At 42.9% G+C, this 24,273-nt stretch overlaps 1 protein-coding gene across 2 annotated transcripts in view; it reads right to left on the bottom strand.

Annotated features, from left to right (window-relative positions):
- Positions 1 to 3,814: 3,814 nt before the first annotated feature.
- Positions 3,815 to 24,273, bottom strand: part of LOC115096662 (ubiquinol-cytochrome-c reductase complex assembly factor 1) — a 230,433-nt gene continuing 209,974 nt past the window's right edge. For both annotated transcript variants that reach the window (XM_029611613.1, XM_029611612.1), the window contains exon 11: positions 3,815 to 4,347. In XM_029611613.1, the coding sequence (XP_029467473.1) occupies positions 4,213 to 4,347 (135 nt within the window). In that variant the 3' untranslated portion in view covers positions 3,815 to 4,212. The remainder of the gene's footprint in view (positions 4,348 to 24,273) is intronic.

Genomic DNA, 24,273 nt, shown 5'->3' on the forward strand with positions numbered 1-24,273 from the left:
ATATTAAGACTGAAAGAGAGAGGAGTTGAAAATGGTTATACGTGCAATAAGTTTATGGGTGGTGATTAATGCTAAATTGTCTGGAGTTCATCAAGTTAAGGCTGTAATTAAATCTGGATGTTATAAACGAAGACTACTACGTGACCTCAAACCCCGTCTTCATTCTAGGGCTTTTCGATCAGTGGTGCAAGTTATTATATTACCTGCACTAGATTACTGCAATTTGCTGACTTTAGGGCTGCCAATGTCAACTTTAAAAGCCCTGCAATTGTTATAAAAGGCTGCTGCTCAGATAATATCAAATTGTAGGCCAAGGGACCACATTACTTCAGTTCTTTTTGACCTCTACTGGCTGCTAGTCCAGCAGAGAATCAAATACAAGGTTGCAATGTTGACATACAAGCTGTTGTCTCAATTTTGTTTCATGGGTCAATGCTATGTTCAGGGTGTATAACCTGATGAAAGCACTGCGATCTTCACAGAGGGATCTCCTGGATGTCCTGAATGTAAGGCAGGCACGGCTCACTGACAGGATGGAGCATGCATTTTCTATGGCCATGCCAATAATCTGGAATTTATTTCCCCAAGAATTGAGATTGACAGATTGCAGCAAGACTTTTACAGGGTGTTTTTTTTTAAATTTAAACAAGCATTTCTGTAAAGTTATGATGAGGTCCACTTTTTACAAGCTGTGTGCACCAGGGAATATCAGTGGTTTATGTCTCATTGCTATTTTATGTTTATTTGTATGTGTGTCTGTTGCACAGTATAGGTGGGTTATAAATAATGAATAAATAAATGTCTTGTGCTTAGGAATGTGTGAGCCTTGCAGGACTTAAGGAACTGCAAGGGCACAATTTAAAGAATTTTAGATGTAATGCTGCTGTTACAATTGAATTATACTGCATACAGTATACTTTTGAAACACTGCAGTGTGTATAGCACATGTAGGGTTTTTCCGGCAAGTATTTTGAGCTCACATAGATTATCATCACAGAACTGTCTCAGAGCTCCTTATAACTACCTGGGAATTTCTGGATCTCTGGAGGAACACTGGAAATCTTCAGATGCTATCAGCTGAATTGGTACATATGGGTCAGAAGATGGATCTGCACAGCTGGAAGTAGATGGGAGTGACATCATGACGGCTCACGCAGCCAGGAGGCAGTGGTGTTTCATTGGCCCAGAGGGCCAGAAGGTAGAAAAAGCACTTACAGCTGAACAGGTGGGAGAGTTAGGGGTTGACAGAGGCAAGACAGGGAAAAGGACTGGAAAGTACAGGAGAGGAGGGGAGAGAGATTGCATTCGTGTGTGAATGACCGAGACTGTCAGTGAACAGGAGTGCATGTGTGAGTGAGAGACTGTGAGGGGATAAAGTCCCTCTCCAACTAATATGTGCCAATCTGAGTTAGAGGGAGGAGGAGACAGAGGAAGAGAAAGTTTTTCAGTTTGAGGGAGGGGGGAGAGAGAAGAAGAGAAAGTTTGTGTGCACCCACCCCTTCGGCTAGTCAATGCCACCAGAACTCATGTTCCTAAATATGTTTATAACAGATGGGGTTGGACAATAATGGAATGGAGGAGAAGAACCAGGTACAGATTCTCCTTTATCTCAGCAGTAGAGTCCCTGGAGGAAGCCAGATGTTTTGCAGGTTCAAATCCAAAGGATCCCAGTTGAAAACAATTGTCTATATTGGTATGGGATTCTGCAGCAAGAGTGAAAGCATCACAATGCTACAAGTTCTCAAGCACAGTATTTATAACCTTTAGTTACTTATGCAGTAGAACTGAGACCACATCTCAGAAAGGATAGAGAGGTTAAAGGAAGTCTAGAGAAAGGTAACTAAAATGGTGCAGGGAGTGCATCAGAAGTCATATGACATAAGACTTGAGGATCTAAAAATGTATAACCTAGAGAAGAGACAGGGGACTATGATACTGATTTTTAAATACCTGAAAGGTACTTGTAATGCACAAGAGGCAAACCTTTATCAGTGGAAAGTAAGTTCTGAAACTCAGGGACATGATATGAGGCTCCAGGGGTAGACTCAGGATCAACCTCAGAAAATATTTTTTCTCGGAGAGGGTGGTGGATACCTGGAATGTGCTCCCGGTGGAGGTGGTGGAGAGAAAAACAGGTCTAGAATTCAAGAAGGCATGGGATAACTACAAAGGAGCCCTAGGAAGTGCTGGGGTAACATGCATGGAGAGGCAGTTACAACCCTAAACAAGGATGTGGGGATATCCTACATAGAGCAGATATTACAACACTGAAAAATCTTGCTGGGCAGATTAGATGGGCCATGTATGTCTTTTTTCTACATTACCATATTACTGCTCATCAGATCAGCTGTTATAGCATTACCTCAAACACGTAACAGTACAAATGTTGTAACAAAATAAGCGTAGAAAATAACTGATGTCATGGGGTACCTGGCTAGGATTATGATATACCCCCCTAGATATGGTACAGGACAGCAGGGATGGTCTTCTGCCTAGCCAGACCCCTCCCCTGCAGGTTGAGCCCTTAGGTTCTGGGGACCGGTAGGGATTAGCTTGATGAGGCTGGACAAGGCAGGGCAGGCACAAGCTGGAACTGAGGTCAGGCACAGTTTGAACACTGTGGGCAGAGACAGACTGAAAGCAGAGGTCTGAGTATGGAACAGGAAGGGAGCTGAGGACTGGATACTGGAACAGGCTGGCCAAGACTGGACAGGATACTAAACAGGGGCATAAACTGAATATAGACAGGCTTGGCAAGATACAGAGAAGGAACTGTGTCAGGATATGGTCACAGGCTTGGGCAGGATACTGAAGGAGACTGGGACTGGATACAGACTGGGGCAAGGCAAGGCGATAGCAAGGTAGGGAATGGATACTAGGACTTAGACTGGGCAGGGCAGGGCAGGACAAGACAAGACCAAACAAGGGTAGGGCTAGACAAGACAGAGCAAGACAAGACTGAACAAGGACTAGAGAAGATAATACAGAACAAACCACTCTGAGGCCGAAAGGCAACAATACAGAAGACCCATAGGCCACTAAGGATAAGACCCGGAGGCCACTAGGCAAAGGAGAGGACTGAGAAAGTCACAGAGAAAGATCTAAAGTAACAGCAGGCCTCGAGGCCACAAGGCGAGGCATGGCCTGAGTAAGCCAGAGATCAAGTTGCAAGGTAGGAGTAGGCCCAGAGGCCACAAGGCAAGGTAAGGCCTGAATAGGCCACAGAGCAAGGTACAAAGAGACAGAAGGCCCAGAGGCCACTAGGAGAGGACAGGCCTGAATAAGCCACAGAGCAAGGTCTAAGGTAAGAATAGGCCAGGAGGTCACAAGGCAAAGTAAAGCCTGAGTAGGCCACAGAACAAGGTGCAAGTAGGAGCAGACCCAGAGGCCACTAGGCAAAGTAAGACCTGAGTAGGCCACAGAGTAAGATACAAGGAGACAGAAGGCCTAGAAGCCACAAGGCAAGGTGACTCCTAGATAGGCCGCAAGATACAAGAAGGCCCGGAGGCCACAAGGCATGGAGCAAGATAAGAGCAATCAGGTCAGAGAGCCAAGGGTGTCACCATGAAAAGACATTTAGGTTCTGGCAAATGGTTAAATGGTGCGGGAGCCTGGGTGTGGTGTGTGCAGTGAGGAGGAGCTGGACAAGGCTGAAGGTCAGGCTTGCTGAGGTCCCCTTGTGGAGGAGAGGCTGCACAACAGGTTGAACCAGGGCATGGAGAGCCTGTGGAACAGGTGAAACCGTGACAACTGAGAGACTTCCAGTTCTTACTCTGACGCCAAAAACAAATAATAAGGACATGGGATGCACAAGGAAAGGGGAGACAAGATTTTTATTAATAATAAACACATTGAAATGATCTTTGTAATTGAATCTCAAACATTTCTTCTTAAGTAACTTATTACTATGGAAGTGTCTTTTGCAAACTTGTCAGACTGAGAAGTTCTATCACTATGTGGTAGTAAGGACAGTATTTATACAAGAAAAGGCCCTTATCTAACTGCTGAGGAATGCCTCTCCTCCACCCCACACATCCCACAATTCTCTTAAAAGCAGATGTCATAAAAATTACAGCAAACGTTTGAAATACAATCATTCTCAAGTAAGAAATGCTTGTTTCACCCCTTTCTTTTGGGCATCCTGTGACCGCTCCATGTTTAGCACTTTCTTCCCACACTGTTCTAAGAAAGGTGTTTGCAGAGCTGGATTTCTCAGAGCCCCTCATCATTGTATGTTGGAGAAGAAGGCTTCAGTATGCTCTGTGGGTTATTCTCCATAAAGGGGCGCCAAGTCACGTCACCTGTGAGCAGCAGGTCCTCTCCGTTTAGGGTGTCCAGGTACTGCATCTGAAATGTGCAAGACAACAAAACCACATTCTTCCTTAATCAGAGAACACACTGACACAGTCACAGATATCTGGCCCTGAAATTGGTGAGAATTCATTACTCCTATACATTATCTGAATTTCCTTTTTATGCCCCTATAAGTTATACTAAGAGGCTCCAGCTTGTTGCGATTTTGGGGCTGTGGTAGACATTGTGGAATCTGCCTTGGGTTATAGAACTGTGGCAGATAGCTCCTGATGCTGCACCTCTTCCTACACTGCTCATTACTGGGGCATTCCCCTCACCCCACACATCCCTCCTCGCAGCTGTCAATGACACTCTATCTCCCTCTCTTTCTTGTTGCCACTGAGAGTGCCACCAATCTTGTGACAGTCTGGACACTTGGCACTATTTAGCAAGTCGTAGCAGTGTGGCTATGACTTACTAGGTAATGCCATATAGCGGCACCACCTTCTCATGGAGTATGGAAGATTGGAAGAGAAGCATTACTACAGTATGGTGGGAGGGGAACAACAGAAGACATGATGGGGGCGAGGACAAGAGATATGATGGGAAAGTTGAGGAAAGAAGAGTGTGTGGGGAAGAGATATGATGAGAAGGAGGAGACCCAGTAAGAAGGAGGGGACAGGAGAGAAGAGACAAGATGGAGGGAAAAAAAAGGCATTATGGGAGGGAGAAGAGGCGACACAAGATGTGAAGAGAACAAACAATGGGAGGAAGGACAGGAGACAAAAGATTGGAGGAGTGGGAGAGAAAAGCAAACATGGAACACAGAAGGAGACGTGACATGAGAAGCAGACATGGGAAGGAGGGAAGGGGAGAAGAGAACTGACATGAATGAAATATGAGGAGAAACTATATGGGAGAAGAAAGTGTGGGAGAGAAAAGAGAGATGGGAGGGAGGGAGATGAGTAAAAAAGGAAAGAGAAGAAAGGAAACCCATTTGGGAATGTAGAAACAGGTAGTACACAGTCAGTAGTGAGGTGATTGGTAAGAGAACAAAGAAAAGAAAGGGAATGTACGGCGTTTTTCGAGTCAAAAAAATGAGGAGATGTTTCAGTGAGGGAGTCCGTGGGGAATTACTACCATGTTAATAGACAAATGAGACAACATATGGAGGTGGATTGAAAGAACCAATGTAGATAATGTTGGAGACGTGCTAGAACCGCTATATGAGTGATTGAAGAAACTGGAGTTTTATAACGGCCAAATATGTGATTGAAGACATTAGAAATGGTGCCGCTTATAAGCCAACGTATTCATTGCAGCCTTTGGGGAAAGAACAGAATTATATATTTTTTTAAACTGGATGCCAAAACTTCAACATTGGTTGATATTGGTTAAAGAGAATTACAAAAAGAATCCCCTGAAGAAGCCATTGTTTACTGCAAAACATGGGCCCTATGTAGAGAATTGGAAAAGTGGTATTTAAAAAGTGTCTCAAACATGGTTACTGGTTGGGTTTTGTCATTTGGGTGTATAAATTAATCCCCTTTGGTTAGACAGATACAACATAATTTATATTATATCTTCAACAATACATTGTAAATTAGAGCTGCTACAGTGTTCAGCTAGAGAAATGTAAATTAGAGTTGTTACAGCATTTAGCTGAAGAATTTGTAGATAACATTGTAGGTTTAGTTTTGTAACAACGATTGGCTGAGGGATTTTTTAAAAATATATTGATGATTAAATGTTTTGTATATTTGGTATATTGGTGTAATATGTATAACATGTTTGTAATATGTTGGTAATATGAGGGAACTTTTGTATTTTTAATTTTATCTATTTAATTAAATTATGTGTCTCAAAAGTTAATCTAAGTGCAGATGGTTTATAAGGCAGATGTATTATTGATTGTATTAAAATTTGATACCTTACCAAGTTATCTTACTATTTTACAAGTCTATTTAAAAAATATATAAGGAGTCCTTTGATTATGATTATGGGAATGAAAAGTAACATAAAAGATATTATAAGGTAAATGTAAGAATATAAGCAGTTGCCATACTAGGTAAGACTGAGTGTCCATCAAGCCTAGTATCCCTTTTCCAATAGTGGCCAATCCAGGTTACAAGTACCCGGCAAGTATCAAATCAGTAAATAGGTCCCATGCTACTAATGCTACTAATGCAGTGACTACTAATGCTACTAATGCAGTGACTATTCCCTAAGTCAACAAGACTAGTAGTAGTTTATGGACTTCTCCAGGGACTTGTCCAAACCTTTCTTAAACCCAGCAAAGCTAACTGCCTTAACCACATCCTCTGGCATCGAATTCCAGAGCTTATGTGTTGAGTGAAAAGGAATGTTCTTTGATTTGCTTTAAATGTGCTACTTAACTTCATGGAGTGCCTCCTAGTCCTTCTATTATCTGAAAGAGTAAATAACCGATTCAAGTTTACCCATTCTAGTCCTCTCATGATTTTATAGACTTATGGACCTTATGGTCACCCTTCTCTATACTTTCTTCAGTTCATCTATATTTTTTTTTTGAGATGCGGCAACCAGAACTGAACACAGTACTCAAGATACGGTCTCACCATGGAGCAATACAGAGGTATTATCAGATTCTGTTTTATTCATCATTCCCTTCATAATAATTCCTAACATTCTGTCTTCTTTTTTTTTGACTGGCACAGCACACTGAGCCATTGATTTCAATGTATTATTTACTATGATGCTTGGGCAGTAACTCCTTACATGAAACCTAACATCGTGTAACTACAGCATGGGTTATTTTTCCCTATATGCATCACCTTGCACTTGTCCACATTAAATTTCATCTGCCCTTTAGATGCCCAATCTTCCAGTCTTTTCCTCCTGCAATTTATCACAATCTGTGATTTAACTACTCTGAATAATTTTGTATCATCTGCAAATCTGATTACCTCACTTGTCGTATTCCTGTCTGGATCATTTGTAAATATATTAAAAAAAAACTGGTCCAAGTACTGATCCCTGAGGCACTCTACTGTTTACCCTTTTCCACTAAGATAATTGACCATTTAATCCTATTCTCTGTTTCCTGTCTTTTAACCAGTTTGTAATCCACGAAACGACATCACCTCCTATCCCATCACTTTTTAATTTTCTTAGAAGCCTCGTGTGACTTCTCTCTGTTTTGACCATTATATCAAACCACACCATCTGATGATCACTGCACATTAGAATACTATCTTCATTTGTAAGCACCAGGTCCAGTGTTGCTCCTCCCTCGTGGTTTCCATCACTATTTGTCTAAGCAGATCACCTTGAAAAGCATCCATAATCTCTCTATTTCTTACAGATTCTGCAGCAGGGATACTCCAATCTACATCTGGCAGATTAAAATATCCAACAAGTAACATTTTCCCCTTCCTTTCCACCTTGGGATATCTTCAGCTAGATCTCTATCCAGTTCTGTCTGATTCGGATGCCTGTAGACCATACCAGTGAAAATGGAAGTGTGATCATTTTTTTTAAGACAGTCTACAGCTTTTCCTCCTTTCTCCACAAAACTTTGATGGTGCTAAGGGCCCTATTGCAGGCATGACTTATGATAAAGAGCAGTGAAGAAGCAGTGAAACACTTTTTGGCATATCGCACAAAAAGTCATTATTCTTGTTCTAAGTTTTTTTTTTGTTTTTTTTATCATAAGTAGCTTTATAATGACTCATAAGTATTTTATAGCATTTATACTTCAGTTTTGTGCTTTGCTTTTACTAGACAGACACCACAGAAGAAATGCTGCATAAGCTAAAAAAAAAAAAAAAAAGTTACTATGCCACAGTATTACAGAATTATGTTTAGATCACTCCAAGGCTGTGCTGATACTTCAGCTTAGTCACAAGCCCATAGATAGCATTTGCATACTAAGCGAAAGAGAATTTACATATAGCTACTTGGATTAATTGTTTATAATAAATAGCCAGTCATAGAAATTGTTGTGAGACGGCCTCGAAAGGCCTTGCATTCAGTTACGTAACGGGGTGTTTTAGTGTGCCCATGGGCCTCAGCCCGACCCTAGACGGATCCAGGACCAAGGGTTGATGGTGTGTTCCACCATGGCTGACGGTCTTACCCTCTGCCAGGCTTGCAAGCTCCCAAGGCCAACAACAGGATGATGCTGGAATGTGAATGGTCCTCTGACCATTCCGAGCCCTTTCGGACCTGCTGCATGGAACAGTATGGAGCAGCAGGCCTGGCTTGAGGTCGAGGGCAGATGGGCCTTGACATGAAGACATGACAGCAGGATCGATGCAACGGCATCGCGGACGACGACTTGACAGCAGGATCGATGCAACGGCATCGCGGACGAAGACATTACAGCAGGATCGATGCAACGGCATCGCGGACGAAGACTTGACAGCAGGATCGATGCAACGGCATTGCGGACGAAGACTTGACACCAACGCTGATGTGAAGACATCACGGACCAGTGGTCGATGTGATGGCATCCCGGACCAGGGTAGATGCGACGACTTCAGGAACAAGACATGATACCAAGAGTGATGTAACGGCATCCAAGACGAGACGAGGAACTGGCGACGTCCAGACGAGACGAGAAGCTGGGCGGAAGGACATTGGCACTGTCTCTCAGGGCACTCTACTCAGCCCACCCGCGGGACTGAGTCGTGGACCACCCTGACCACGCTGAGAACGGGACGAGCGCAGGGATGGGTCCAGTCGAAGCAGAACTCCAACGACGAAGCGAGTGTCGTCCGAAGCTCCACCTACGGCTGGCAGGACATGACGGCTCAGGAGCACAGGGCACTTGTCCACCTGTAGGCTAGTCCACGCTCGGGCAAGACATCATCCGAGGGACCCCCGGCCTAACAGGTACCGGAAGGCTCAAGAGCTCTGAAGACGAAGACACAGGAGCAGGACATCAAGGAACCTGGAACATCAGGAAACTGAGGATCAAAGCGAAACACCAGGACACCTGGACAGGGACCTCAGGCAACGAAGACGTAACTTGACATGGCATGACGTAACAACAAGAACTCCATGGAGAAGACGTAGAAGACCTGACGGAGCTCTGTCAGGCAGGAGCCTCCAGAGTGAAGCAACTCTGATGCAAGGCCAAGACTGAATGACGGAGCAGCCCTTTTATAGGGCTGAGCAGGAAGTCCACTCCCTAGGTGGAGCCAGCACACTTCTTGTGCCTGGCCCTTTAAATCTTGCAGAGGGGTGCGCGCCGGTGCTTAAGGAACAGGAAGCAGGACTGTGGACAGCGGCCTGCACAGCGTACAGTGTCAGAAGCGCAGGGCTGGCCTTAAGAGCAGGCCCGAAGATGGCAGTGGCTCCAGCCGCTGCAGGAGACCCCGAGGGCGGCTCCAGCCGCTATTTCAGCCCGGGGATGCGGCCTCAGGCCGCGAAGATCACCAAGACGCTGGCGGCGGCTCCCAGCCGCGAAGATGGTCAAGCGAAGTCCGCGGCTCCTGCCGCGGCAAAGACAAGACCACAGGGCGGCCTCTGGGCCGCAGGAGAGATGGAAAGTCCGCGGCTCCGGCCGCATGGGCAGGCCCGACAGCGGGTGAGGAAGCAGCATGGGGTGAGTGCCTGCTCACGGGTGAGGAAGCAGCATGGGGTGAGTGCCTGCTCGCGGGGAGACCCTCGGGCAGCGCAATTCATAACAGAAATATTGTGACAATTGTGTATTCCAGTTATTGTTTTAGGGGTTGGAGATGTGAAGAAGTGTAAACTCTATATAATGCCTTACTATAAGTAAAATCATATGAGAGAGAGCTTTGTACTGGTATCTTGCATGGCATTCTGTCACTCTCTCTCCACCTTATTATATTATTTGTAGCATTTATTAAAAAATGATGTTTTTCCACAGCTGCTGGTCCTAACCATTTATTGAACTATAACACCCTGCATTTCAGTTACCAGGATATTGTTTTTGACATAAAGTGCTATTCCCCTCTCTTTTCTGCCCCCTCTATCCTTCCACAATAGATTATAGCCTGGGATGGCTATATCCCGTTCATGAGACTCACTGAATCATGTCTTTGTAATAGCAACAATATCCAAGTCCGCCTCCACCATTAGGGTCTGCAGATCTTGAAATGTATTGTTCAGAGACTATGAGCACTCATGCACAGAGTTTTCCAGCTTTTTTGCTCAGCTTGTTGCTCTTCCTGGGCACCTTTTCTTCCTTTATGCTTAAAAGTGGACTCATTCTGACCTCTTTTCCACCCACTTCTGCTATGTTTATGATGTTGGTGGGTATATTCTAATTCCATTGACTTCCTACTGTCACCCCCATCCTCTATTTTAAATGTCTGCTGCCATATGTTTTAGTTTCTCACTTAGGATCCTTTTTCCTGCCACGGATATATCTAGGCCATCTTTACCGTATAGTCTTTTATTATACCATACATGGCCCCGGCCTCTTCCTTAAATCAGATTTTGAGCCATGAATTGAAGTTGTCAATATGGTTTAGCTTTCCCCTTTCCTTTCCATGAAGAGGTAACAATTCTTTGCCATGTGCCCAAGTTGCTTCCCCGGAGTCTGGAAAACTCTCTGTATTGCTTGGATACTGTTTCTGGTGAGGTCACTGGTCCCCAGATGGATGACATCATCAATTTTATAATTCCTAGTGGCTAAAGGATGGAAATGCAGAAAAGGGGTAGCTTACATGGGAGAGCAGCAGTTACTACCCTTAAGAGAAGGCATTGGAGTAACTTGCACAGAGCAGCAGTTACTTGCTGGGGCAGACTGGATTGCCCACTTGGATCTTTTTCTGCCGGCATTTACTATGTTACTATCTAATCGGTTTCATGGGATCTTGTTAGGGTGGTTTCCCTTCAGCCTGGTTTCTTCTTTCTGCAGTAATTCTTTGTGCTGCCTTCTCTCGTCTCTGAATTTCATGGCTTCCCCTTGCACTGTGTTCATTCTTTTGGTAAACCCCACGATGGATTCTGTTCTGGTTCCTCTGACAAGCTATGGACTTGGTAAGCTGAACCTATGATAATAGTCAGTGCAGGTCAGAAAAGAAGGTATTTTTATTTTCACACACCCTGTGATATTTTGTTCTAAAGGTGGCAGTAATCAAATCCTCACAATGGCTTGTAATCTGGATGTCTTTCAATACCTGAGGAGGGTAAACTGGGTGAATGTTAGAAACCCTGAAGCCGTGGTGGGAGTGATGTGTATTTTTCAAAACCCAGGCTTAGTGTATGGCCAATTACTTCTTTCCTCAACTGCTGGTTTATGTGTCTTCTATTATTATACTAGAGAGGTTCTGTTCACTTGTGTCTGCAGAAGAAAGTGAAGTTGTAGCTTTCTATAAGCAAGTGGGATGGCTGTGTAATGCTATGTTACATGGACCATTGTATTAGTTTCATGTGCGATTGAAATATTTTTGGGATAAATAGCATTTCTGAATGGAAAAGTTTCAAACCTTCATTGACATTGCTCATCTATAAGGTTATTCCAACATGTTCTGAACATAGTCATATAAAATACAGTGGTGTACTCTTATTAACAGAGAAAGTCACCTTAATCACTGAGAGAATGCCATGTCTTTTCTGATTTTGTTTCTTGCTTTTGGTTACTTTTTTATCCAGAGTATTCTATTTGAATTTTAAGAGCATGTCCAAGTCTGAGACATGTTGCCCTGAGTGTTGATATAGACTTTACTTGTATGATCAAACTATTCTGTGATATCGTTATGGGCTGAGTTTTGATTTGTTGCATTTTAATGAGTTTAAAGGGGAGGGGCTTCGCTTAATTTTATATTTTAAATGTTTTAGTTTAATTGTTACTAGCTATGTTTGAGTATAATTGTAAATTCATGCATGTTTAATATAAAGTGTGCTGTCTGTTCTGGCTGACTGATGGATCGTTAAAAGTGGCATAGAAGAAATTTGAAAATAAAATTACTTTTAAATAAAAACAACCAATACATAGTAAATGATAGCAGAAAAAGACCATTCGGCTCATTTAGTGTACCCGGTTATCCTGTCTACATAGCTAAGGATATAGCCCAGCTGCCAGCCTCAGAGTGGGACCACTTGCATGATTTCTCCTTAACCAGACCAGTTCTTTTTGTCTTCCTCTTCTGTACTCTACCATCTTGGGTAGAAGAGTATACAAGATCTTCACTTTCTTTCCTCCAGTACCTACCTTTCCCATTCCTATCCACAAGACTCTGTAATAATTTAAATACCCAGCAATACCAGTGTGGCCATTGCCTAAACATCTGGCCTCTCAGGTCCCTTGCGTAGCCTGCTAGATAAATCTGGCTATGAGAGCACCTGCATTTCTACTAAGGCTTCAAGTTAATTGCAGAATTTGCAGCCTGGCAGATAGAGCCGGCTGCTTAAGTCTCATTCGGTCATTACAGTATGATCTACATAGTTGTAATTATTAGTAAGCCTCCCGGGTTTCTTTGTAGCCTGCCAGACAGAAAAAGCTACGTGAATGCCTGCATTTCCACTAGCACGTCTAGTTATTATATAAATACAGCTTGCCAGACTGACCCAGCTACTAGTTAATTCCACCAATGCAGCCTAGCAGATTGCTTGGCCACATGGATGCCTATGTTACGCTAGAACTTCTAACATTTCACATTAACCTCTTTGCCTACATTCTGGTAGACCCAACACTCGTTATTAAACTAGGTGAGTGTGGTGCTATGAATGCTTAAATATGTGTCACTAGGCCACACTTTCTACTCTTTCTACTTTTAGCAATTAAAGATCTTCTGTACTGGCTCTCAGAAAGGAGAGGAAATGGAGGCTGGGATCTCTTTGCTATCATTTCTAAGGACTCAGCAGAGGCTGGACTTAAAACAGAAGACTTGCTGTACTCCGTGAATACAGAGAAACTCTGAACGTCTTCTATGCCAAGGTACCACTTAGACTAGTAGAATGATCTGTTTTTCCACTTACTCACAGGGGGTGCTGTCACAGACCACTGATATATTTATAAAGTGTAATTAAATCTCCTCTTAATAAACATCTTTTTTTTCTCTAGTAGCCCCAATTTGAACAATCATCACATGTAGGCCCATGTGCCTCTTTTATTAGTTTAGTGGCTCTTTGTATCTCTTCTAACATTTGTATCTCTCGGCTTGCCAGAAACACAAACTGGCTGGCAGGAATTGCAGAACTCTTTAAAAGTGTACAAGCACATCTTATACCCAAAAGGAAACTTTTTTAAAGCACGCCTGGAGGCTCCTTTCCTACTTTCTTTTCAAGTGAAAAGGAGCTCTTTAAACACAATAACCGTGCTTTAAAATTTATCTGTACTTCCTTTGTACTATGCAGTATTTCAGAAGTACACACAGCAAGCAGTAATACCTTCAAAAATTCAGCTTTTCCTGCTAAGTATTTTTGAAGTCCTTGAGCTGGTCCCCCTGAAGCTCTTCTGGGAGCAACCATGCTTGGCTGAGAATCAAAAAATGACCTTACATCGTATGAGCTCAGATTAATTTATGTCATGCCTGTCTGGTGTCCTAGCCAATACAGAACAACTAGATGCAGTGAGATAATTTGTAACTAGTTATCACAGCTGCTCTCGGAGGTTCAGGAGAATTAATGGTACAAGTTTTAATTTAATACAAAGTGAGTTTTGCTACTTTGAGTGTACTTCTGAAATACTGCACAGAATAAAGACATTCAGCTTTCTGTAAAGAGCCTTTCAACGTGTTGTAAATGTGAGGGACTGTACTTTAGAAATTTGGGGCCAGCTCTGGAGCTTGGCTACAGTGCAAAAGGGCTGTAATTTAGTCTCTTGTCCAATCCAAAGAGGCACAGACACATCGCAGAGATGATTCACTTGGGTATAGAGGAGGCAAGAAGACAGCTGATGCAGTGGTGATCCCTGCTGACTCAAATGCATAACTGAGGGGTTCATTGACTTCCTTTCTAGCCCTTTAAAGTTTTCCATCTAAATAGCAAGTCTGGTAATTGCAGCCCCTTATCTGGCTAGATTTTAGCTGGATAAGTCATTATCTGGCTAAAATATAGCTGGATAAAAAAGATGTGTTTCAGGGAGGAGTTAGACTATTGTTTAACTTAGCCACTTTTTAATAACTGGCTAGGGTAGCCAGATAACTTTAGACTTGCTTCAGAGAAGGTCTAAAGTTATTTGGACGTCTGTGGCTGGATAACTTCCTACTTAATCAGATATCTTTAAAAGATATCTTAATTCACCGGCTCTCGGCAATGTGAGGGCGTCTTACCACTGGAAGTGTAAACTGCAGGTAGTTTACGCATCCAGTCCAGAAGCAGCACTGGGAGCTGGTGAAGGAAAATAGCACTCCTGGCAGGGGTTGATTTTTATTGGAGTGGAGGCGTAGCCTAATGGTTAGAGCAGTGGGCAACGAACCAAGTCCCACTGTCGCTCCTTGTGACCTTGGGCAAGTCACTTTATCCTCCATTGCCCCAGGTACAAAACTTAGATTGTAAGCCCTCTGGGGATAGGGAAATACCTACAGTACCTGAATGTAATCCACTTTGAAGCGCTGAAAAAATTGTGAAAAGCGTAATATAAAAAATATAAATCTATTAATATAAATCTATTATTGGGGGGTGGGATGGGAGGAGCTGGGGGTGCGGCTGGTCTATGCAGACTGCGGGTGGAGGCCTGGGGCAGGGAAGCAGGATTTATATGCTTGTTAAATGGGAATGGGTTGGGGGGGGGGGGGTTGGCATCCTGCTAACCACCACAGTTTAAAATATTTTAGGAGGGGTTTGTGGGGTGGGGATTCCGTGTCCAACAGGGCCGTATATGAACTTGGGGGGGGGGGGGGGGGGGGAGGAGGGGGAATCGGGCTGCAGACCCTGTTTCTTTTTTTTGTCTTTGTCTCTGACAGTGCCACTCAACAAGACATCTTTTAAAGCTAAGTAGGAAGTTATCTAGCCATACAAGGTTGGATAAATTTAAACCTAACCAGCCATATTCAAAAGCTGGATTGTTAGGTTAAACGTTATCCAGCTAAAGGTTGCCAAATAACTTTAAACGGGAATATTCAGTGGGACATTTATCCTAACTTTAGCAAGATAACTTGTCCACTAAACAGCCTATTGAATACTGGGGATATGCGTGTATGTGGCCGCACCTATACTTGCTATATTATAATAAGCACATATACGTCTGCATTTTAGAAACAAATAAAATATGCATAATTCAACCACACAAACGTGTACATGCAATGCATTGAAACCACATATATCCATGGATTGAATGAGGGTACTTTACCCACCTATACAATTTTATGTGTGAAAGTAAACTTGGTCTTGACGTGTAAGGCCCGATGTTGGCCAATTTTAAAACATGCGCGCCATTAAGGAAATTAACCAGTTTACCAATTAGTCCACCAGTCCTTTTCCAGGTCAGAGAGGCCCTCCTGGTTCTTCAGCCTGAACTCCCCGAGTTGACCCATACCTCCTTCCCAGTCAGTGCTACACGATAGACATGCTTAATATCACTTACACCAGATAATTGGCAGGTGTAAAAATGTGTGTAAATTGGAAAATGTATGCGTGTGTCTTTTAATATGACAACCTGTGTAACTCTTAGCCCTGCCCTGTAACACCCCAGACCATCCTTCTTTATACACGTATATGTGTGTGCAAAAGTGAACATACGTGCGTATTTTCTGTTTTTATAAAATATGAAATACACGAGTAGAGGCTACTTACACACATATATGCTATATTTTATGTGTGCAACATTTTGAAATTTCACCTTTCTGGGAAAAGAGAAAGTAGGAACAAATGGGGAAGATTAAAAATAATGACAGTTTGCATTTAAATCCAAAACAGTTATTTAAACCTATAGAATCTGAATGTAAGGCTTCCTAAATACGTATAAAGCGATTCAAATCCTAATTCCTGATTCCTGTGATCAGACTTCTGTATAAAAGGTACAAACTCCCATAGATTAAAATCATTCACTGTGCATACTCTTTGGGGCGGATTTTCAGAGCCCTGCTCGCGTAAATCCGCCCAAAACCGGGCGGATTTACGCGAGCAGGGCCCTGCGCGCCGGGAAGCCTATTTTACATAGGCCTCCCGGCGCGCGCAGAGCCCCGGGACTCGCGTACGTCCCGGGGTTCTCGGAGGGGGGCGTGTCGGGGGGCGGGGCCGGAGCGCGCGGCGTTGCGGGGGCGTGTCGGCAGCGTTTTGGGGGCGGGTATGGGGCGTGGCTACGGCCCGGGGGGCGTGGCCACGCCCTCCGTACCCGCCCCCAGGTCGCGGCCCGGCGCGCAGCAGGCCCGCTGGCGCGCGGGGATTTACGTCTCCCTCCGGGAGGCGTAAATCCCCCGACAAAGGTAAGGGGGGGTGTAGACAGGGCCGGGTGGGTGGGTTAGGTAGGGGAAGGGAGGGTAAGGTGAGGGGAGGGCAAAGGAAAGTTCCCTCCGAGGCCGCTCCGATTTCGGAGCGGCCTTGGAGGGAACGGGGGGAGGCAGCGCGGCTCGGCGCACGCAGGCTATACGAAATCGATAGCCTTGCGCGCGCCGATCCAGGATTTTAGTGGATACGCGCGGCTCCGCGCGTATCTACTAAAATCCAGCGTACTTTTGCTTGAGTCTGATGCGCAAGCAAAAGTAGGCTGATCGCGCTTCTTTTAAAATCTACCCCTTTATGTATGTTTCTCCGGCCCTTAATCATTCTATGTTTTGGTGTCTCACTCTTACATCAACACACTTGTTGATGTAAATCCCTACTGGACTCTTACTTTGAAAAATTTCCCACCTAACCTCTTAACTGGGGTAACAGTCTATGTATCAAAACTGTGTCTGGGGTGGCTGGGAGATGGACAAGGGGAGGGTGTGGGATAATCAAATAGCATTGATCGCTACTACAAAGCAATTCTCGCATCTTCCCACAGCAAAACAATATCCTTTTGCCAACAAACTTTTATGCAGGACACTAGCAATTCAACTCAACAAAAACATTCTTTTGCAAAACTTTAAACACTCAGATCCATCAGCAAAACCAATACTTACACCTCAATCAACCAATACTTTTTCAAGCTTAAGATAAAACTGGGAGGATTACTTTCAAAACTGCTTGCATGCTCCCATGTATATAAGGGCATGCAAATTTACTACTATATTTTATAACCTTTGCGCAAATGATATGTGGTTACATAACACAAGTACATATGTGCGCAAACATGCTTACATATCAAAAAACCACGAGTCGCGAAGTTTGGACTTATCTGGAAAAACAGTAGCACTTATCCAGATAAGTTCCAATTTATGCAGCTAATTAGCAGCACTTAGCCATATAAGTCTGAAAAGCGCTACTTGTCCATCTAAGTAGTATTGTTTGGACTTATTTGAGTATGTAAGATAGCTAGATATATCAAAAAAAGCGTCATTAATCAGGATAAGTTCACATTTGTCCATCTAAGTAGGGGCAAAAGCACTACTTAACTAGATAAGTCGGAATTTAGTTGGATATGTGTGCTTCGAATTTTAAAGATATACGCGACTAGATTCTTTTCATGTTATTTAGACATAAGTTGGCTTTTACACGCGTAAGTCAGGGGATTTTATAAATGCATGCAGCAATGAACTTACCAGTTCACCCAGTCCATCTGCAGCTCATGAAGACTCTCCTGACTCTTCAGCCTGAAGTCCCCCTATTTCAGCCAGACTCCCCCACACAGTCATTTTTTTCACTTTTGAAATGTTTACGATCACTTACACCAGATATTGAGCAGATGTAAATATAAGTAGTAAAAGACTTTGGCAGGCTGTAAAATAGCAACGTATGCATGTAAATGCTGGCCTCTCCTTGTAACACCCCTGGCCTGCCCCTTTTCTACATGCACAAATTTATTCGCGGGCCCAGATTTACACGTGTATATCGCGTTTTTTAAAATAGCACATACTCACGTACATGCCATTTTATGTGTGCATGTGCTAATTCTTACCACATGGACTGGTGGACTCATTGGTAAACTGGTTAATTTCTCTGATGCGCGCATGTTTTAAAATTGGCCGACATACGCATGTAAATCGGGCCTTACACGGGAAAATCCAAGTTTACTTTCACACATAGGGAGGAGGAATAGCCTAGTGGTTAGAGCAGTGGGCTACGAACCAGGCATGTGACCTTGGGCAAGTCACTTTACCCTCCATTACTTCAGGTACAAACTTAGATTGAATATCGGTATATATATATATATATATATATAAAAAAAAAAATAATAATAACATATCTTTTGAAAATTCACCTCTGAGCTTTTACCTATTTCAAATTTTCGTACACCAGCAGATGCAGCCTCTTTCAGCCCTCCAATTTAATTCTCCCTTTCTGCTATAATCACTTCTCTCCCTTCCTCCCAAACTTGCTGCTTCACACACACACACTTCCCAATACCTCAGTCATCGAAATCCACTCAATTTTCCTGTTCCATGGGGTTGGAAGTAATTTTTAAATGTGCTTGGGTGCCATCGTGATTATAGCATATTTAGTCCTAATTTATATCTCATTCACCCACCTAACCTTTCATGGCTTGTTTCAAACCCTACTGTAAACATTTGTCCTTCAATATATTTCTTCTTTCATGCAGAAAATGTACTCTTGATTAATCAGTTCGACTTGTTCTCTTACTTTGTTCATCAGACTCAGTTTTGATCTTCTGTGGCTGATCAAACAGTCTCACTGTCTCAAATCCTGGTGAATTATATTAGTCTCAGTGTCAGTCAGAACTGCCTTTTCCCCATTGACTTCTCAGCTGATTCACACCTGAGGTAGCAGCTGTTGACATGAACTGAATGTTGAACTTTAGAAAAGGGATCAGAGCAGTCTCTAGCTGAAACAATGTAAACTGTTCCCTGTGGCTTCCCTAGATAAATTGTATTTGTTTCAATGTCACTCAAGTTGACTGCTTTCCTGCCAGATTCTCCTCTGATTAGTCTCTTCCGTGCATACTCTCTGCTCATATTCCTTATTACACAGCTCTTTTACCAAGATTGTTTACATTAATATTAAGCTGGTTTACCGACTGCACTTTGGATTATTTTTCACAGGTTTTATTTGCATGTTTTACAAAGTATTCATCATTTTTATAGGCTCTGCTCAGCTATGCGGTCTAAAATTCTCAGCTTCCCTGCATGTACAATTTTCAAGTGCACTGGAAAACTAAACTGAATCTAACGTTCTCGTAAACAATTCAGTGCACACAAGAGTGAATTCTTTCCTTTTGGCTGCAACTATGTTTATTTACTTATTTAAATATTTATATTCCGCTTCTTCCAAATTGAAATACTTGTGCAGGGTAGATTACAGTAAAAACACAATAAAACAATTATACAACAAACTTACAACAATCAATCATAGAAAATACTGGTGTATCAGTGTCTTCTATAATTACCCAAATGCTTCTTTTTATAATATAAGGGAAATTTTATAAGTCCTGTGTGTGCCAAAGTCATGAGATAGGCGAGTATCTTGGACCGGCGTGCGTTGCACGGATTTTAAGAAGCACTCGAGTACGCACTATCTCCCGATACGCGCGCAAATGGGAAAGACAAAAAAAGGGGTGGGGTGTGGACGGTACATGGGCGGTCTGGTTATGTAACATGAAATGTGTGTGTATTTACGCGCACAAGCATGCGCCAGGGTCCCCTACTGCATAACTTTTCTTCTGTTATGGATATAATGAAACAAAAACAAAAAAAATCGAGGCTAGGTAGCAGGGTTTTAAGGGTTGGGGCTAAAAAGGTAAAAGGGTGGCATATTAACTAGAGGGTCAGAAAATCCTATCCTTTACCTGGGGGAACTGGGAACTGACTGGGGAAAATGGTAATTGCGTCAGCATGCGTATAATAAAATCCCCCACCTACGCAGTAGAGCTATTTGTGCGCTCCCGCACGAGTCCATATAAAATTGTGCGCACATGTACGTGCATACAGCCGATTTTATATCATACATGCATAAATGCCTGTATGTTATAAAATGGTCGCATCCATTAGCGTGAGTCGGCATACATGTGCACCCGTGCAGCTGTTTAAATATTACCATCCCTGGTTTTAATCTCCCACCTAAACACCTTTAGGTCTTGGAAAATCTAAGTTTGGTTCTTCTCGTATCTAACTTCTCTGTGCTTTTGGTATGTTTACAAAGTTAAGTAATCAAGGTACGAGTTAAGCAATCATGATATGACTGCTCAAGGGCAATTTTGCATTGTGTTTTAATTCTGTAGGTCCTGTCAAAAAGGACTGTACCAGCCATACTTTATAAATCTATTTCCTTTAGTAGCCCCTGTCTGACACTGTCTCTGGGAATCCCCCAAATCTCAAAGTATTTCCATGAGACAGATTGTCCAAAGTCATCGACTTTGTTTTTTCACTTGCTTCATTGTGTTCTCTAGTGCTTGCTCCATCCTCCCTGGCTGAAATCTGATTTTCTACCTCTTCTACCTTTCTGAAACAGTATTACTCACAGTCTCTATTTTATCATAAGGTTTTTTTTGTTTCAAATTTTAGCTCTAATGTTTTAACAGCCACACCGGTCACTTCAGATTCATTTGCCTTTGGAGTTGGGGAAACAGAAGTCCCATTTGCCATCTTGGTCTCAGCTGCTCTACTGCTCTCCTTTTCTTTTCCTGTACTTCAGGAGCCATCATTTTCTCAGTTTTAAACTATAAACTAGTCCATAGAACTGCGATGTAAAAAAGGGTTAAAATCCTTCATTTAAGAAGATGGAAGGCAACGGATTTTGTCAGGACTTTGGGGAGGGCTTTGTGCATTATGTAATCTCAAGGAAATTTTTATATATACATATATATATATATATATATATATATAAGGTAATCTTCAGGTGTTTTCCTGAAAGGGCAATTAGTGGTCATGGGGTGATAAAAGTCTCCCTCTTGTCAATGCTTCCCCCCAGGCAGATCTGTTTTTCTAGCTCAGATGGAAAGGTAATCTGAATTTTAAAGTGTTGTGCTTGCTGCTCAGTTTTGCCTTAAGGTGTAGGTCTGATGTCACAGTGCATTTCCTTAACCCCTGGGGTCCCTGGCTTCACCAACTCATCATGGCTGTGATGTAGGATTCCTTTCATGCTGGGAGCTGTATGGAGTTTCAGACTATTTCTACTCCAACGCTGCCAATACTTTCTACATTAAATTAGTGTGAAATAAAAAAGAAGAATGTTGTCAAAAAATAAAAATCTCAAAGTTCAGCACATCAGCAGCTTTGATAGCCCTAGACATGAAATAGGGGAGGATTTACTTTCCCTGTTTTTATTTGACAAATTGCCATCTTCCCTACAACTGTCTTGGTCCATATAGTAAAAGAATCTGTGCTGGAAGAGAAAGCTATGAAGCATGGCATGGTGAATTAAGGTATTGTACAGACAAGCCACGTTAGAATTCTATCACCTTCCCTTAAAAGACAGCTGCACCTCAGTGCACTGGTAAGGAATATGCCAGAAGTGTACAAGGTAAGCAATACTCATCCTGTATCGGTTACAGAGTTTACTTTGAAAACGACTGCCAGCTCAGACAGCAATCATACAGGTTATGGAAGGCCATAATAACATAAGTGTTCTATCAAACTAAAAATATTTTCTTTTTTCAATATTTTGTATAACACTTTAACACACGAGCCAGTTAACAGAGAAGAGTACTTTGCTTAGGAGACTGGAAAATTAACCTTGCAAGGAAAGTGCAGGGCAGCTGGGAATGTTTACTTTGGGGAGAAACAGACTACAAGATGATAAAATTACTGTCTGTAAACATTACTTTTCTTGCTAGCTGGCACAATTTAGGTGCAGTATTAGTTAATGTTATGTATATGTGCTGATGGCTTTTTAAAATGCAAGTTTGCTTTACATTTGTTTTATTTCTGTTTAAATTCTCTCAGTGTGTATGTATTTTTTTATTTTTGTTACCATTGATTTGTATTGCATTAATTGTAAATGTGCACATTTGGTGATAGATTTTAAAAGCCTGGCGTGTGCTAAAATCAGGAGATATGTGCACGAATCAGGCTCGCGCGCACCCACCGAATTTTAAAAACCGCCCAGCTGCGCATGTATCTCCTGCTGCGTGCACATCTCAAGTTTTCAAAAAGGGCGGGGCAGGGCTGTTTCGGGGCATGGCTAAGAGATGTGCACATAAATACCTATGTGCCTGGCCACACGCACCCAGATCCCCTGCCGCGTAAGTTTACTTCTGCTAGGGCCGAGGTATAAGTTAAAAAAAAAAAAAGAAACTTCCCTTCCCCTTCTCTCCCCACCCTCTAAACCCTTTCTCCTATTTTTTTATTTTGCTGCTTACTGCTGCAACTTGCACGTGCCTTCCGACCCTTCCCCGATAGCGGCAAATGGCTGCTGTACCAGCCGCCTCCAGCCCTGCCCCTTCCCGCCCTTTAACAGGACCTGGCCCTTCGGTGTGTAACGGGGCTTACACGCGTGGCTCAGCCTCTTTGAAGATGCACCCGGTGTGTGCAAGGCTCAGCCTTGCGCTTAACCCACAGTTTTTGCGTGTGTGGGGGTTTTAAAATTTGGCCGTTTATGAATGTTGAAAATATGTGCGTATTTTCACTTTTACGCGTACATATACACGGGTAAAAAAAAGGGCAGTCTAGGCTGTTCCTGGGTGGGGCCAACACTTGCACGCATACATCTGTCAAATTACTCATGGAATTTTACACCTGCTAATTATCTGGCATAAGTGAAATTAAATGTGTTTATTGTGTATTATTGACTGGGTGAGAGGTCTGGGTGAACTGGAGTTCAGGCTGAAGAACCAGGAAGGTTTTAATGACCTGGAGAAGGACTGGGTGAACGGTGGACTAAACAGTAAACTGGTTATTTTCATTTATGTGTGCATGTTTTAAAATTGGCTGACTTATGCAAAATTCCACACATAAAATATACACATTTATTTTATTTTTATTTAGGTTCTTTTTGAAAGATTGGGTTGTGGGATTGAGCCTGAGCTGGGGTGGTAGGCTGTTCCATAGTGTTGGATCTGCTACTGTTAGGGCTCGTTCCCTTGTTGAGGTCCGGTGGGCCATTCTTGGTGATGGAGTAGGAATGAGTCCAGTGTTGGTGGATCGGAGAGATCTCTGGGAGGCTTGGAAATGAATGGCAGGGGTCAGCCAGTCGAATTTTTCTGTGTATAGTGCTTTGTGTATGAGTGTTAGAACTTTGTATTGAATTCTTTGTGGGATGGGTAGCCAGTGCAGGTTTTTGAGGATAGGCGAGATGTGTTCAGATTTGTTGGTGTTTAAGAGTGATCTTGCGGCAGCATTTTGGAGTACTTGCAGTGGTCTGAGGGTGTTGGATGGGAGGCCCAGGAGCAGGGCATTACAACAGTCGAGTTTGGAGAATAGGAGAGCTTGGAGTACTGTTCTGTAGTCTTGGGCGTAGAGAAGAGGTTTGACTCTTTTGAGGATTTGCAGTTTGTAGAATCCATCCTTTATTATTGAGCTTATATGTTTCTTCATGTTGAGTTCGTTGTCAATGAGTACACCAAGGTCTCTGGCTGAGGAGGATATTCTGTCGTCTGTTGTATGTACAGAGGTGTTGTCTTTAAGAGGTGATATTGACTTGTTAATGTGGAGTATTTTGGTTTTGTTATGGTTGATGTTGAGGGACATTTGAGATAGTAATTGTGTTATCGTCTGAAGGTGGTTGTCCCAGGTTTTTAGTGTGTTTGTGACGGTTTCTTTAATGGGTAGTAGAATTTGAACGTCATCAGCAGATAGGAAGAAGGTTAGGTTTAGTCCAGTTAGAAGTGTACATAGGGGGTGGATGTAGATGTTGAAGAGGGTGGAGGAGAGGGATGAGCCTTGAGGTATACTGGGGCAGATTTTATAAACCTGCGCACACGCGTACTTTTGTTCGCACACCAGGCGCGAACAAGAGTACGCGGGATTTTAATAGATACATGCGTAGCCGCGCGTATCTATTAAAATCCTGGGTCGGCGCGCGCAAGGCTGCCCAAAATCGGCAGCC

The sequence above is a fragment of the Rhinatrema bivittatum genome, chromosome 8 (genome assembly GCF_901001135.1).
Source record: "Rhinatrema bivittatum chromosome 8, aRhiBiv1.1, whole genome shotgun sequence".
Lineage (NCBI taxonomy): Eukaryota > Metazoa > Chordata > Amphibia > Gymnophiona > Rhinatrematidae > Rhinatrema > Rhinatrema bivittatum.